The following is a 17,761-nucleotide window of genomic DNA, read 5'->3' on the forward strand; positions in this document are numbered from 1 at the left end:
TTCCAGGCTCAGTTCTCAATCTTACGGGGTCTCCCATTGAAGAACATGCTAGCCTCAGGGGAAAATGTCAGGAGGCCGGAGGAGCTGGGCTTGCCTTAACTGACCTTGGGCTTACATCTGAACCCATCAGCGTTGACCTCCGTCTAAAAAGCAAGTTTGCAACCCCTGATTCTCTGGCTGCTGCGGAGACCACCTGAGATAGTGGGTGTGAGTGTGTTTTTGCAGGAAATGACTGAGTTTTAATTGTGGCTGAACTCACATCCACATGGCTCTTCTTCCAAGCCAAAGATAACGGATTTGCTGGGTTTAAAACAATGTTTCCTAAAAAGTCTCCTCTTTTTTTTTTTTGATCGGCTATACTTTCCTTCCTTATTACCCCAGTCTGGTCCCTTTGGTCTCTATGCCAAAGATGACAGCAGCTACAGCCCTTGCTCTAAATTGCATGTCTCTGAATGATAGTCATGGTCAGGATGCAGACACACCCTGGCTCTGGGATGGGCCCCAGCTGGCAGGGATCGTGCCCTCCTGGGAGCCTGCTCCCTAAATTCTCCACCTGGCCTTGTGGCGGCTCACCAGCCAGCCCTCATCCACTGAGACCTCACTCTGTGCCAGGCCCTGGGCTGAATGCTGGGGACAAGGGGGCAGAAACCAGCTCCTTGCCCTCCCAGAGCCCACCATGTGGTGGGAGGAGGCAGACATTTGAACAAAAGACATTAGGTGGCTTCCACCTTAGGGCAAGAGTGGATGGGGCTTAGAAGTGTTGCGTTGTAGTTACATAAGTCTGGGTTCAAGTTTTAGCTCTGCCACCTACTGACTTTGTGATCCAGGGTAAGTGACTGAACCTCTCTTAGGATGAGTTTCCTTATCTATAAAAGTAACAGCAGCCTCATAGTTTTACTATGAAGATGAAATGAAATAATATAGGTAAACATCTAGCTTTATAACTACACAAGTGGTTCTCAAACTTTCTTGCCCATGAGAATCACCTGGGCAACTTTTTAAAGTCCAGATTCCATGCTGCACCCCAGACACAATCAAATCTGAGACTCCAAGGATGGGGACTGGGCATGAGTATTTTTTAAAGACTCCTCCCCAGGGGATGTGGAACCATGTTTGGCCTGTTGGCCGCTGTTCATGGTGCTGGTAGAGGTGGTGCAAACTGTAAAAAGTGGCCAGCCCAGAGCCTAGAAGAGTGGTTACTTATTGTAGATGCTCCATAAAATGTTCACCATAAGCAGTAGATCACTGGTTTCAATATTGAGTACTGTAGGACCTCAAGCCAGGCATTTATCTATTCCAAGACCTTAGGCTGTCTTTCTCATAACAAAAGTGATGGGGGCAATCATTGGGATAATCATCTCAGGCAGTTGTAAATAGTGTTGCAGCAGGGACAATTTTAGACCTCTGAGTATATGTTTAGAACATTAATCATCACCTTCCTTCTTTATTAAAAAAAGTGACTTTGCTCTGTAATTTCTGTGTCATTCCCAGGCCACTACAATGGATGGAGTTAACCTCAGCACCGAGGTTGTCTACAAAAAAGGCCAGGATTATAGGTTTGCTTGCTATGACCGGGGCAGAGCCTGCCGGAGCTACCGTGTACGGTTCCTCTGTGGGAAGCCTGGTAAGCAGCCCCTTGTCGGGGATGCAGATGCAACTATGGCTCGGTTCCTTGAACTGGTAGCTATGCAGGCAACCTCCAGACATCTCAGTGAGACAGTACTCCTAAAGGAGAGCACTTTTGTGACACAGGAGCAGTGGGAGGATCCTTGGAGTTGGCAGGAGACAGCAGAACCCCACCCTGCCCATAAGCCTTTCAGGAAAGGGAAGGGCCTGGTCCAAGACAGTCAACGTACAGATGGACAGAGCTGTCCTCCCCTGCAGAGATGTGCAGCTCTTTGCCTCTTTGGGTGCTATTATTTTAAACCCAGTTCCTAAGGTGCTTGTTAGAAGAGATTGGAAATGGTTGGGTTGTTCTCAGAGGCACTTGGCCATCTCCAGAAGGCAGTCATTAGGAATGAAAGTTTAGGGGGAGAGGTTTATGGCAACTGAAAATAATAGTTGAGAGGAACTATATTTGTTTTACATCTTGAGCAAAGTCGGTGGGGTGAGGCAGCCACATTTAACTCCAGCTAAGAAGTTAGTGGAAAATTCCCCTGCCCAGAGCTAATGAATGGCTCTTTTCTGGTAGGGTTTTTGTTGACTTCAAAAACCTTTACCAAGAGTGGGATGGAGCAAGCTAGTGATTTGGGTTTTGGATAGGCAAACCTGGCATTTAGTTATTTATGGAGGGGAAGGGAAAAAAGAGATAGCCAAAAGTTTGCCAAGGGCAAAGGCCTCTATCTCAGTCTTTCCTGTTTTGGGTTACAGTGAGGCCCAAACTCACAGTCACCATTGACACCAATGTGAACAGCACCATTCTGAACCTGGAGGATAATGTACAGTCATGGAAGCCTGGAGATACCTTGGTCATTGCCAGTACTGATTACTCCATGTACCAGGCAGAAGAGTTCCAGGTTCTTCCCTGCAGATCCTGCGCTCCCAACCAGGTCAAAGTGGCAGGTAGGACTTTTAGTAACCCCTTCGTAGACTGGATCAATCTGAAAATTGTTAGGCTTAAAGTAAAGTGAAATTACAACAAATCTGTATCAGTCAGCTATGGCTGTAATAATGCTGCATAACAAAAAAAATCTTAAAACCTCGTGACAAGTCTTTATTTCTTACTCATGCATCTACAGGTTGTCTAGGGTTCAGCTTCTCTAGACTGAGCCTGACTCCAGGCTGAGAGTTGGGTTCAAGTCACTTCCATATGACTCCCATTCTTCCCAAAACATGTTCTTCTCATGGCGGAGGTTGCAAACGCCTAGTGGTGAGCAGAAACACAGAACTCTTAAGGCCTAGGCTCAAAGATGGCACATTCTCACACTCACATTCCACTGGCTAAAGTAAATCACATGGTAAAGCACAACACAAAGAGGCTAGGGAAGCATATGTCTCTCATCAAGTTTGAGGGGGAGGAAGTGAATATTTGTTAGACAATTATTCAATCTACTACAAAATTTTTAATCTCTTCTATCTGTGGATTTGGGGTTTTTCTTTTTCTTCTCCTAAATCTTGATTTAGATATCCTGTAACTTATGTTATGTGAGGTTACTGGAATTGCAGATTGTTAAAGGTAAAAAAGACTTCAAATATAATCCAGGTCAATTATTCTTAGTAGGGGGAGTTATGTATCAATTAGAGTTCTTTGGTTGTAAGCAACAGAATCCAACTTGACTATCTTAAGCAAAACAGGAATTTACTGAGAGGCTATTCAACTAATTGGAGAACTAAGGAAAAGCTGAATAACTAACCTCCAAAAGGACAGGGAACAGGGTAGCTTCTGGGATCTGGGTAGCAGGAACTAATGGACTGCATCCTTAAGGTATCATCTTTAAGAACCATGCTTAGGCCCTGGGACACAGTGCTCAAAAGTCACCTTCCAGGGAGAGAACATCTGCTTGGGCTGGTGGCTTGTGTGCTCACCCTTTGGCTTGGAAAGACAAAAACCATCATTGAAAGTTCTTCTAAGACTGCATCAAAGGGATAAATGGCTGTTCCCCAAAGGAAAATTGGTATGTATTACCAGAAGAAAGGGGAATCAACATGTAAGGGGCGTCAAAAATATCACATGCTACAGGACCATAGCACCTGGAGGAGTATTATAATATGGGGTTGGGAGAAAGCCCATGGATTGAGAAAGCGTATCCAATATACTCACCATATCTACTATTTTGGAAACAAACCCACAGAACATAAAATTCAACACAATCTTCTTGGCTGCCTGAGATGTGCTTGTGGAAGAATCTGTGGTGGCAAAGTTTAAAAAATCTGAGAACATTGATGGAATTCAGTCCTCTTATCTCACTCATAGGGGAAGTGGACCCTAGAGGTCATGTGGTGGAGACAGTCCACAAACAATGTGGCTGTGATGTCAGCGTGCCCACCTTACACTTCAGAACCTGAAAAAGAAGGCTTACGTGTTTTTGAGGCAGGTGGTAATTTGGTGAGTGTAGCTAAAGAGAGGGAAAGAAACAGCAGCTTGTGGGTAGAGGCCGAGATGACTAGACATTTGTTCCTTGACAAAGTAGCAGAGTCTGCTTTTTAAAATGACAGTGTTTGAACCCCTACATTATTTGCAAAAGGTTTTGGGGTATCTTACCATAAACACAGTCCAAGTAAATCTGGCAACGAAGGTAAAAAAGATGGAAGGAGAATAAATTCAGCAAAACCAGAGGGGGAGGTGACTAAGATTAGTGGAAGAGCAGAAGATACTAAAATAGACAATAAACTTTATCTCTGAGCTCCTTAGCAGCCAGAGCAAAGAAAGAAACTTCACCAATTACTTAACCATCATCCACTGAAAGGAAGGCAACAAGGAGCCCAGAAGACCAAGAGGGACAACTTTCTCTTAGTTCTGAGCCACTGAGGAATTTGCCACAAGGGTTTTCATAAGAAAGATATTCACAACAATGTGAGCAGCAATGCTGGGAGCAGTTTTATGCAAAGATGCCCTCTGTGCGGCTATTTGCAGTTTGACTCCTCATGGTAGACGGGGACATGTCGTTGGTCACATTCTCTAAAGACGTTTTGAAGAAGACATTTTTGGCTTGGGTTTTGTTTGGCAGAGGCAGAATAGAATAAAAATGTGGGCTTTGGAACCAGACATCCGGGATTTGGGTTCCAGGAATGCCAGTTATTTGCTGTATGACCTTAGACAATTACATAATCTTTCTTTATGTCAGCTTCCTCATCTGTAAAATGGAGATAATGATCGTGACTACTTCATGGGATTATTGTGAGGATTAAAGGAGTTCGTATATGTGAGGCACTTATAATATTGCCTAGCACACAGTAAGTGCTTAATGAGTGTTAGCTCTTATTATTACCATTAGGTGCAATAATTTAGCAACTATGCTTAAAGATGGGAAAGGAGGAAGGGGCGTGGCTAACAGCAATTTATACCAATTTTGCTCCTTTGGGACATGCAGGTAGAGGGTGTTGTAGTGAGAGGGAAACAAACTATTTCTATCATTATTATTATTGTTACTACTTTATAGAGACAGAGCCTCACTATATTGCCCAGGCTGTTCTCAAAATCCTGGGCTCAAGTGATCCTCCCCGTTCAACCCTCCCAAAGTGCCGGGATTACAAGCATGAGTCACCACACCTGGCTATCATCATTATTAATGAACACCCGAGGTCTGTCATAGGCCTGCAGCTATTTCTGTGCATGTCTCCAGTGCTTCAAGGTGTGAGTGTGCATGTTGCACACTTCCCCCACCCTTAGCCTGGGCAGGTGGCCTTGTCCCGCCCTTCCTCCACGAGGAGGTGGGCAGGAGTATTTCATCATGTATTCAACAAGCCATTAGAAAGCACATACAGGCCGGGCGTGGTGGCTCATGCCTGTAATCCCAGGACTTTGGGATGCTGAGGCAAATGGATCACAAGGTCAAGAGTTCGAGAGCAGCCTGGCCAACATGGTAAAACCCCGTCTCTACTAAAAATACAAAAATTAGCCAAGCATGGTGGCTTGTGCCTATAATCCCAGCTACTCAGGAGGTTGAGGCAGGAGAATCGCTTGAACCTGTGAGGCGGAGGTTGCAGTGAGCCAGGATCATGCCACTGCACAGAGTGAGACTCTGTCTCAAAAAAAAAAAAAAGGAAAAAAAAAAAAAAAAAAAGAAAGGGAAAGGAAGGAAGGAAGGAAGAAAGGAAGGAAGGAAACACATACAATGTGCCAAGCTTGTATACGGCATGGTGAGCAAGATAGACGTGTTCCCTGTCCTCAGGGAACCTGCAGTCCAGCAGTGAAGATAGATATCCACCAAAGTATTATTCCAATCAAAATAGAATTCCAAAATAGAACGATGACAACTGCTATCAAAGTGGGATATGGGAGGTGCTGGGAGTATAGAAAAGGGAGATTTGGCAAAGACAAACAGGCATGGGAGTCTTCCCAGAGGAATGAGTGACTGAGCTGAGACAGAATAGAAGCTACCTAGGGAGAAGTACTGTCAGAGGGGAACATAAAGTTGAGGGGTGCATGGTGTGTTCCAGCTACCAAAAGGCCAGAGTAGCTGAAGTGGAGAATGGGAGAGCTGCATGGGGCTCGAGAGAGAGGGTGGGGCCGTGGTGCAATTTGGGGCTTTATTCTGAGTGCACAGGGAAGTCACTGAAGGGCAGAAGCTTACTGGATTTCCCTTGGCAAGGAAAGACTGTCTAGATCTATGTTTATAGGAGGGTGTCAAGAGAAGCAAGTTCCTAATGATTGTTAAACCCTTGGGTCTTCACTGAATGACTATGTGTCACCCAGGGACAATTGTGAAGAAGCCTCTGGGAGGTCAGATGTCCTCCTGGACTCTTGGCAGGAGTGGCATTCAGACCATCTGAGCTAATGTCACTATTCACTGTAAGATGATCCATGGGCCTGGGGTAGCGTTTGGGCTATTTAGGAGGGTGAAAGCCTGACTGTGAGCCTTTGCCTGCATGGAGGTGAGAGGGCGTTCTAGGGAGAGCTGCTCAGGGTTTCTTCAGACCAGTCCTCATCTGCACCCCAGGGTGGGTCACCCTGAGGCCTGCATGGGTGGTCTCACTTTGAGCAGGTCCTAACAAGGCAACTGTGGTGCCAAGGGTGGCCCTGAGAATGGAGAACCTGTGTGCATCAAAGCATTTCTGCCTCAGCCTATGATGGGGTTGAGGTGTCCATGGAGGAGAGCTGCTCTTCTTGATCACGTTTGACCACCAGGGTCAGCTGCTTCTGGAGGTCCCTGAAGGCTGGACAGAATGCAGGGGGGCAGCTCCAGGCCCCAAGTACCAAGCAGGAGAGGATAAGTGGAGAAGATGCTGCGCCCACCTCAACACCCTCTATTTTCCTTGGGGTTAGCACTGCCTGTGCTTGTTTCCCCATTAGCCCCACCCCAGCCTACTGCCCCTCCCTTAAAGACATTCAGCTCGGAGCTGCCACCTCCTTTGCTCTGCCCGGGAGCTGTGGGGCCCCCATGAAAACAGCAGCTCCTGGTGAACAGCACCAGAAAAGCCCCAGGTAGGGGTGCATGTGTGTGAGTGTGTGAGAGTGTGTGTGTGTGTATGTGTGTGTGTTGTGTCTGTCTGTTCTGGAGAGGCTCCTCCTATTCATCCCCAAGCCCATTCTCTGGCTCTCCATCTCCCCGCTGACAGGATCAAGGACTTCACCCGCTTCTCCCTTTTCTGTGAGCACCCCCACCCACCCAGCCGTCTCTTAGGCTTCTCTCCCCCAGGCTGGCTGCAGACAGGGACACAATCTATCTGGGTCTTCCTTCCTCATTGCTCCCAGATTTCATTCTACAGGACTGTTTGCATTTCCCTTAAGGACTTTCTGATGGGAAACAGATGGGGGTAACATAGTAATGAAAATGCATGAATCACCTAAAAAAAAATTTCAAAATTTTGTCAACCACAGTATGATTGCCAACACCTCACAGTGTGGCAGTTAGAACTCCCCTCCCTTGATTTTCTGCCCTGTTGAACACCCCACTTTGCCCATGAACACCCCCCACATCTTTAAAGAATGCCGCTGTTAGCTAGAATTAACATGAATTTCGTTTTCTGTGATATTCCAAGTGCTTCACATAAACCATCTTGTTCACTCTTCACAACAACCTAATACAGTAGGGGCTACTGTTTTCTTCATGACTCAAATGAGGAAACTGAGCCATATGGTGGCCACCAGCCACATGTGGCTACTTAAATCTAAATTGGATTAAATTAAGTTAAAAATTCTATTCCTGGCCGGGCGCAGTGGCTCATGCTTGTAATCCCAACACTTTGGGAGGCTGAGGCGGGTGGATCACCTGAGGTCAGGAGGTCGAGACCAGCCTGGCCAACATGGTGAAACCCCGTCTCTACTAAAAATACAAAAATTAACCGGGTGCGGTGGCTGGCACCTATAACCCCAGCTACTTAGGAGGCTGAAGCAGAAGAATTGCTTGAACCTGGGAGGCGGAGGTTGCAGTGAGCTGAGATCGTGTCATTGCACTCCAGCCTGGGGGACAAGAGCGAGATTTTGTCTCAAAAAAAAAAAAGAAAGAAAGAAAGAAAAATTCTACTCCTCGATCACAGCAGCCAGGTTTCATGTGTCCAGTAGCCACCAGTAACTAGTGGCTACCATACTGGACAACCCAGAATAAAGCATTTCCTTCATCACATGAAGTTCTAGTGGGCGGCATTGATGTAGGGTCAAGCAAGTCAACAGCTGAGCCAGGATTCCAACTCAGAGCTATCTGGCTCCAAGACTACACGCGCTGCTTCATCCTCCCTCCGTGAAAGCCCTTCTACCCAAGGTCTCCACATGAAGATGACTGTGGGGAACCTGGGTTTATGTTTGCTTTCTGGGGCCTTCCAGCTTGAGTCCCTCTGGACTTGTCCTCATACCCGATCTGAGAAGGTTAGGCCCCATCTCCCCAGACTCACTGAGTCCTGCTAGGTCTGAGCTACACGTGCACACTCTGGCTCCTTCCATTGGAAGGTCCTTGATGTTTTTTCTTCTCTTGACCCCAGGGTGCCTAGCACCTTGTGTACCCTGTAGAGAGGGGTCTGCAGGTTGTGGAACCAGGACACCTGCAGAGTAAAGACTAGGGTAGGTCGGCATCTGCAGTCCTGTGTAGGGCAACTGTGCAGAGCCCCTCTGCTTCACAGGCCTCCTCCTCCCTCACCCAGGTGCTCACGGCTCTCCTGGATTATTTGAGACAAGGCTAGTTTGGCCACATCTGCTTTTCCCTGGTTGGGCTTCACGTATCAGTACTTTGAGGAGGAAGGGAGGAGTGGTGGCTGGTGGGAGAATTCTGAGGCAGGAGGCGGTGCGGGGGAGTCAGGCACACAGTGTCCCTTGTCTCTCGGATAGCAGCCTGGGAGTGGCCAGTGAAGACGGCAACAGGACAGATAAGGTGGCTGCTGCAGCTAACAGCCATGGCTAGGTCTTGTAAAAGATTCTGATAGGAAGCGCCGCAGCTGGGAAGACGGCTGTTGGACTGAAATATTCTTGCAACTCTCAATCTGAGTTATATATCCTTGGCTGACAGGAGTCTGATAAACACAGTGCCTCCACCTACCTGACAGTCACTCCTACACCCTGCCCACCTTCCTCCGTGGAACAAAGAAAGATGCCAAATTTGCTATCTACCAACTCCCGTTATTATAGGTGTGAAGCCAGCGGTGGGAGCCTTGGAGATGGTGCTAGTGACAGCTGCAGGTGTCATTTCTGTTACACTAGCCTCCTACCATATGCCAGGGGCTTAATTTCTAAGCACATCCCATGGATTAACTCATTTAACATTCACAGCCACCTTTTGAGGTATGTGCTATTATTATCTCCATTTTATAGATGAAGAGCCTGAGGTTCCAAGAGCTTAAATACACTCAGGGACTCACAGCTGTGAGCTGAGTTGGAATCTGACCCTCACAGCCTGGCTCCAGAATTACAATCCTCCCCATCACACTATCTTACCTCTGCAGCCATGTTCAAGACCGGATCCCTGAGGAAGTTCCTCTGGCCACCTATGACAGCAGAAACCTCTAGTCAGCGTCCTTCCTGGACACCATATTTTAAGGTGGATGCTGGCAAGTTGAGAGAAACACCCAGAGCACCAGGATGCACGTGCTGTGAGGGATGGTTGGAAGATGAAGGATGAGTGTCCTGGAGGTGGGGAGGCTTGGCCTGGTTTCCTGGCTCTGCTGAGCACTGCAGGAACTCCCATAAGGAAAGACTAACACTGAGTGTGGTCAAGGAGCACATCACTGAGAAGGAGAAACTGGAGCTAAGTGGGACAAAGTGGAGAAAGCTTTCTGCAGGTAGAGGGAGATACACTGATGAAAGCAAAGGCATGTTCAAGGAAGGATGATGGTCTGGTCTGGCTGGAACAGAAGAGGGTGTGTGGGAGTGATAAGAGATGAACCCACAGGAGTTGGAGTTTCACTGTGTCAGCCCCTTAGACTGGTAAACAGGGAGCTGAGTTTTGCATGGAGACCTCTTTGCCATCCCCTGCCTGGCAAGACTGATCCTGCTGCTCTCTGTGCCTGTTCCCTCAACATGCTCAACCCATTGGGGAGTTTGGGAAGTCTCCTTCCTTTCCTTGGCGAAGTTTGCTCTGTGCTCTCAGGATCCACTCAGAAGCCAGTGCAAAGCTCTTTTTCAGAAAGATTCTGCACCCCCACACTTGGGAAGGCCCCGTAACTGAAGGCCACAGAGCTGATGGATGGGAGATGAGTCAGGGATGGAAGGAGAGGTTTTTCTGAGGGTGGCCAGAGGGAGCCCTGCTTCTGGATCTCAGAACTGTAAAGACACATGGCCCTGTAACCCAAATGAGAAGCCATGTTCAATGGGCTGTCCTGGAGGAGGGAACTCCAGCATTCTGCAGAGTTAACTCATTTCATATCATTTCCCCTGGTCGGTGTCAGAACCCTGGATGAAACGGAAGGCCTGACAACTTCCATGTATGGTGTCCACTCCTGACCCCTTCGGCAGGGCACAGAACTTTTTGGCATCTGCATATCAGGGAGTAAGAGTCCATGGCAGTAAATGGAATCTTTCTAAGATTATTATTTTTTAATGTCTGATACTTATTTAAAGAAGGATCCTGTGCTGGGTGTGGTGGCATCTGCCTGTAGTCCCAGCATTTTGGGATCCCCAGACAGGAGGATTTTTTGAGCCCAGGAATTTGAAACTACAGTGAGCTGTGATCACACCACTGCACTCCAGCCTAGGTGACAGGGCAAGACCCAACCCAGTATCTAAAAAAAAAGGAGGACTCTGTGATAGATGGAATAATAACCCCTAAATATATTCATGTCCTGATCTTCAGTGCCCATGAATGTTAGCTTATGTGACAAAAGGGACTTCGCAGATGTGATAAATTAAGGCTCTGGAGATGGGAGATTATCTTGGATTATCTGGGTGGGCCAAATGTGATCACAAGGGTCCTTAAAAGAGGGACATGGGAAGGTCAGAGTCAGAAGAGAGTGACGTGATGACAGGGGCAGAGACTGGAGTGATGCACATTAAAGAGGGTGGAAAGGGTCATGAGCCAAGGAACACAGGCAGCCACTCAAATCTGAAAAGGGCAAGGAGCAGATTCTCCTCTAGAGCCTTCATGAGGAACCAGTCCTGTTGACACCTTGATTTATCCCCATTAGACTCATTTCATACTTGTGACTCCCAAGGCTATAAGAGAATAAATTTATGTTGTTTTAAGCCACTAAGTTTATGGTAATTTGTTACTGCAGGATAGGAAACTAATACCAACTCCATGGGAGATATTTTCTCAAATTTGCCGTTCATCAATTTCACATCTTGAATAAGATACTTAAAAAAAAAAAAAAAAAAAAAAAAACCTACAATCTCACTGAATCTGCAGAATCCCAAAACAGTAAACATCCCTAGAAACACTGCAGGCACACAGGATATGTGCAGGGTGAAGGGGCAGGCAAGGGTCTCAGCTCTTCCTGTGGAGGAGACAGCAGGACAATGTCACCGTAGAGGGTGTTGCTCAGGGCTAATTATAACCATGGTCTTCATATGTGAACACTGGCAGTGTCTGGGGGCTGAGGCCGGTGCTCCATTGCTCCAGTCAAGATCACAGTGAAAGCCAAGCCGTGTAGGTGGTGTGGTTCAGGCTGGGAATCCACATGGGAGGTTATTGCTGTCTGTAACTGCATCCTCAAATGGAAGAGAAAGTATCCATAAGCCAGGTCAGCAACCTCAGTGACGAGCCCAACAAATTTAGAGCTCGCCTAAGATCTCTTTATTCCATAAAAGATTGTGGGATTGTTGTGGAGGCAGAATTTGGGGCTATAAATCAAAGGAAGTTCTAAAGTTTGAACTCCTGTCACCCTGCACCGTTCTTGAGATGCATTTTCTGCACAGAGTGGAGAGGAAGAGACTGCATTTGGCAAGAGATTGAGTGGAGTGATGGGAGGGAGAGAATGGAGAGAAAACGGAGGGGTTAGGTGCAGACCACAAGTTCAGGGGCTCTGATTACAGCGGGAAAGAGACTGGCAATTGCTAGGAGAGGTAGCAGAACTGGAAAAGGTCTTTTGTTTGTTAGTTTTTTAAGGATGGGAAGGTCTAGAGAAGTTTGAAGATAGAATATAAGGAGCCCAAAAGAAGGAAGAAATGAAATTACTAGTGCAGGGAGTCCAGGGCCTTAAGGATATGGAAAGGGGTGGGACTGGGGGGTCAGTGCACAAGTGGGGAGAGCATCCTCTCCACCAACACCAGAGGGAGGGCAGGGGATGGTGAGGAGCTCAGTATAGAGTCAGATGAAGGCCCTTCTTCCCTGCTCCACGTGGTACCATGGAGGCATCCAGAGCCAGGCCACAGTGGTGGATGCAGAAGCTCCAATCTGGCTCTTTCTGGAGCCCCAGGCTGTAGATACATACTCTACATGAGGCTGAGGTAAGCAGAATAGGGATTTGCCTGCTTTAACAGATTATGAATTTGCACTGTTCTAAAGCAGGGGCTTTAAAGACAGAGAGGATCTGTTTTATCTCCCTAACATTGGCAATCTACGGTATCATCCAGAGACCAGGTTTCTTCTCTCCCATTGCTCTGCCGTCTTTGGGGCATGGTTCTTACCTGCATGGGTGAGGCTAGCCTGACAGCCCCCAGGAAAGAGCAAGAGGAGGGCAGTCTGGAGGTGGCACTTACCACTTCTCACACCTTACGGCCACACCTAACTGCAAGGAGGCTGAGAAATGTCATTCCCTTGGGTGGCCCTGTGTCCAGCTAAAATGCGGGAGTCTAGGACTGAAAAGCAGAAGAGGAGACAAATATTAGGGGACAATTAGCCATTTCTGCTAAGGGCTTCAGACCTAAGCCTGTGTAGCTGTGAGATCTGGCTCTGCATGCAGGCGTGTGACTTCACCTCCCTGACCTTCATCCCTCTGTAACATGAGACCACTGTGCACACCGGTCATGGTGATGAGTAAGCAGTAGCCATGGAAGCACTTGGCATGGGCCCGGAACTCAGTGGGCATGCAGTACCTGCTGTTGTTTACCTTCCTCCCTTTCTGCCCTAGGGAAACCAATGTACCTGCATATCGGGGAGGAGATAGATGGCGTGGACATGCGGGCAGAGGTTGGGCTTCTGAGCCGGAACATAATAGTGATGGGGGAGATGGAGGACAAATGCTACCCCTACAGAAACCACATCTGCAATTTCTTTGACTTCGATACCTTTGGGGGCCACATCAAGGTATGTATCAGTCTGGCAGAATCTTTCAACCCAACCAGGAGAGTTCCCATGATGTCAGCCTCTAGGCGGGGCTTCTTGGTAGGGATGAGGGTCGGGGAACAGGAGGTGGGATCAAGGGGAGGGCGCCTTTTGGAAGTTTGAGAAGTCTTATGTATTATCCATTGGTGTGCAGCTCCCCCTACAAATATTTGGGAATAAGAGAGATGACAGAGCTAACTCGACAACAAACAGCTCTCTGCCACGTGGTACACATCACAGTTTCAACACTACCTTCATTCCTTGTCTTCATTATTTCATGACTACTTCATTATTACTTCATTATTGCCCTGATCACTTCCTAAAAGAACTAGCATTTAACTTGCAAAAGGTCACATTTACGATAGATCCATTACCATATAGATAAAACAATAAGCAGGTGAGAGGAACTAGAAGTTGCAGCATTGGCTGGGCATGGTGGCTCATACCTGTAATCCCAGCACTTTGGGGAGCCGAGGTGGGTGGATCACCTGAGGTCAGGAGTTCAAGACCAGCCTGGCCAGCATGGTGAAACCCCATCTCTACTAAAAATACAAAAATTATCTGGGCTGGTGGCGGGCGCCTGTAATCCCAGCTACTCGGAGGCTGAGACAGGAGAATTGCTTGAACCCAGGAGGCAGAGGTTCAGTTAGCCGAGATCACGCCACTGCACTCTAGCCTGGTGACAGAGTGAGACTCTGTCTCAAAACAAAAACAACAACAATAACAAAAAGAAGAAGTTGTAGCATTAAATTTACCTGTGAATTTCCTGGTTAGAGTCAAGACAAAGAAGAGACGTAGTGAGCTGCAGGGTTCTTACCGCACAATATAGAAAAATGGTACTAGTTTATTGGTGCTTACGTTTTCCTAGTATTAAGCTCAAAGAGGAATTTCTTTTATATCACAATGCAAAGTGCCTTTCTATTGTATTGCTTAAGATACCCAAAATTTCTTCATGTGGTAATTGGTTTCAATGCCGATAGCATAATATTACCTCAGAGTTTTGCGAAGATAGTTCTCTTAAAGCTAATATCATGCACTTTAAGGATAAGACTTTTTGGTAGTGGAACTGAAGAGACAAATGGAGTGAAACTTACAGCATTCACAATGGGGGCCTACTCGCATTTTATGTGAGATAGTGCTTTGTCACATAGGCCTGTATTATAGGATTTCTATCATCCCTGGTCCCTACTAATTCAATGCTAGCAGTGCTCCCCAGTCATTATCACCACGAAAAACACTTCATATATCCACTCGTCTCCTGGATATGGGGTGGGGCAGAGGCGACAATACTGTCCTCAGTTGAGAAACTCATTAGTGAAACTAAAGCAGAAATAACAGGTCTATGTTACACAAGCTGCTGTAGCCCCCTTTCCAATCCTGAGAGCAGTCCCTGAGTGATCAGGGAACTCTTTCCCACTGAGCTCAAACTAGCCTTCAGAGTCATTCTCAACACAGCTCTCCAGGGCAGCCACTGCTGGAGTTGACACTCCAGTTGACACCTATTTTTGGAAGAAATGGTTAGCATGCCAAGATTATCCTTCTCTAGTAGAGGTTAGCTGAGCCTGACCTTTGACAGGAATCATTTTCAGACTGTGCTTTCATGGTGAACACCTGGAGGGCAGGAATTCCGTGTGGTCAAGTGGTTTTCTTGAGCCCAAAAGGAATGACTCTAGGCATATCATGAAGCGAGTGTGTGGCATCCCCTCTGCTCACACACATGCCACCAGAACATGGGCTCATGAAGATTCCAGAGTCGGTGTTCCCTTTCCCTCTGCTAGGAGAAGGTCTTAGGTGGGAGACAATGGCAAAGGCTCTTGCTACTCCATAGTTCACTGTAACCTGGATTCCCCATGCTCATAGGGCATGCTTTTTGCTAGCCCACTCCTCTAGATTATCTCGGAGTTATCCTTTGCTCCTAACACTTGATGGTTTGGGGACAGGAAAGGAGGGTCAAAGTGAGCCCCAACTATAGAATAGCCCTTCAGAACATCTCATTTCCAAGCACTCCATTTCCTCACAATGTCCTCTGTCATTAGCAGCTCCTTGCCTGTCTTCCACAGTATAAGAAGGGCCAGGCATTCTAACCCATTTGCAGAGAATATCTTTGATTTACTGAGCATTGGGTGGGGACTGACAAAGAACAATGCCTCTGCATCTTCGGAATATGGGCACTAGCCAGGGAAATCCCAAAGCATCTCATGGGCTCCTCTGACTCTTGGTTCTCCTCTCCTAGTTTGCTCTGGGATTTAAGGCAGCACACCTGGAGGGCATGGAGCTGAAGCATATGGGACAGCAGCTGATGGGTCAGTACCCGATTCACTTCCACCTGGCCGGTGATGTAGATGAAAGGGGAGGCTATAACCCACCCACATACATCAGGGACCTCTCCATCCATCATACATTCTCTCGCTGCGTCACAGTCCATGGCTCCAATGGCTTGTTGGTAAGCACCTCCTTCCCTCAGGGAACTCTGGGGATGGGCCATGAATGGTTAGCACTGGAGGGGTGTTTGGATGTAGACATTTAATCCAGGGCCTTTGGGGGTTGAACCATCCTTAGCTCAGGTTTTAGAATGATATCAACTGGGAGCAGATCACCAACCAAACAAGAAGGAGAAAATAGAGGTTTGTCCTTACCAAAGGTACCAAGCAGAGATGGGAGAGTGATTACTTTGTGGTGGTTTCTAGGAGTCCAGTTTTTCCTGTGCTTCACTGGCATAACATGAAATCTGGAGATCATTCCGCCACCACACAGCATGACAGCTCTGCTAACTGCAGACAGGGGGGTCACACAAGACTTGGCTGTGGTATCTACCCAACAGATTTGAGATGGTGACAACAATGGGCTTTTTTTCTTCTGTTGAACCAAGTGTACCTTCAGAGCAAGTTCTGCTGGGAGAAATACTCTCATTAGCAAATTGGCATGTGTATCAGAGGCTTGTCTTGATTTCCACAGATAATTTTTTTATACTAAACTGACCTTTCTCTAAGTGAACTACATTTCTATCCTCTATAAACTTTAACACTGGACATCACAAAATGGCACCCTGCTAGCTGAATCTAGCAACCAGATGTGTTTTGTTTGGCTTATACTGTGTTTAGAGAAACATTTGAACATTTTTACACTAAATTGATAATTTTACACTAAATTGGACTTTCTTTAAATGAACTACACTTTATATCCTCTATAAACTTTAAAACTGGATGTCACAAAATGACACCCTTCAAGCTGAATCCAGCTATACGATGTGTTTTGTTTGGCTTAAATAGTGCCAAGAAACATTTGATTTAGTTTCCATCATTTAAAAATTAAGAGATTCTACATAAAAATATGGATTCCTGTCTTCTTTTGAAAAGTAGGATGAGTTGGCAATGCCTGTCCTGCCTCCCTGCAAGGCAACAATGGCTTGGAGCAGAGTCGAGGCTGCCTCCACTAAGACAGGTGTGCGTTCTCCAGTGTGCAGCAGGCCTACCATGGCTGTTACAATTACTATAAATCCCCCAGGCCAGTGCCACTCCTTTCATTGCCTGCTGGCCCCTGTGGGCATTTGCATTTGTAACCCCTGCTTTAAACCAAGCAGAGCAAGCCTCACCAACAGGCATATGGTTATGGGAAAATAAGGAGGCTGTCCGTGTGACACTGGTGTGGTTCTATTCCACGTACTCTTCTATTATAAAGAGTGTCTGTTGTTTCTGTGTTTTAAATGCTCTGATTTAAAACCTCCCACTGAGTAAAGAGAAGAGATCCTCAGCTTTGGAGCCCAGTCTAGGAGGGCCTGGGTTCAAGGGCTTGATCCACAGATTGTGAGCTGTAGGACCTTGGGCAAGTAGCTTAACTTCTCTGAACCTCAGCTTCCTGCTCAGTCAAGTAAAAAAAAACAACACCAAACACATAGGGCTGTTGTGAGGATGAATGAGATGCAGGTAGGTTTCATGTGGAGGTACTGTCCACACATGAAGGCTGATTCTTCCTAGCAGGTGGTAGAGGACTGTGCTGGAGCCATTGCTGGAAGCTATAGGAATTTTTTCTGGCTCAAGGAAAAAGGAAAGGAGAATGTTTTCTGGCTAAAGCTGAAAGACATCAAGATTTACAATAAATTCAGAATGTCAGGGATGAGCATGGGCTCTGGAGCCAGACTTCCTGGGTTGCAATTAGAGTTCTGCCACTTACAAGCCGTGTGATCTTGGGCCAGTCATTTTACCACTCTATGCTTCTGTAAAATGGAGAGGATGGCACTGCTTACCCTACATGGTTGCTTCCAGGATTAAGCAAGCAGAGAACACAGAAAGCATGGAGCCCAGTGTGTGGCCCACATTTTGCCTTGGGTGCAGGCCTCAGGTCTGTCCTGCTCCCTCATGTGATTTGCAGAACCAGTGCAATGGATGCAATCACACCTTTCTCACACAGGGTGGTGATGGCAGTCAGGATACATGGTGAAGAGAACAATGTAGAATTGGTTAGGAAAGATAACAGGC

General features: G+C 46.9%; 1 protein-coding gene across 1 annotated transcript in view; it reads left to right on the plus strand.

Annotated features, from left to right (window-relative positions):
* The window catches only part of CEMIP (cell migration inducing hyaluronidase 1), a 171,862-nt gene that overhangs the window by 113,321 nt on the left and 40,780 nt on the right, over positions 1-17,761 (plus strand). Inside the window, exons 10-13 of the mRNA XM_015142864.3 lie at positions 1,492-1,624; positions 2,371-2,562; positions 13,093-13,268; positions 15,520-15,729. Of these exons, the coding sequence (XP_014998350.1) occupies positions 1,492-1,624; positions 2,371-2,562; positions 13,093-13,268; positions 15,520-15,729 (711 nt within the window). The remainder of the gene's footprint in view (positions 1-1,491; positions 1,625-2,370; positions 2,563-13,092; positions 13,269-15,519; positions 15,730-17,761) is intronic.

This window comes from Macaca mulatta, chromosome 7, assembly GCF_049350105.2.
Source record: "Macaca mulatta isolate MMU2019108-1 chromosome 7, T2T-MMU8v2.0, whole genome shotgun sequence".
In the NCBI taxonomy this organism is placed as follows: domain Eukaryota; kingdom Metazoa; phylum Chordata; class Mammalia; order Primates; family Cercopithecidae; genus Macaca; species Macaca mulatta.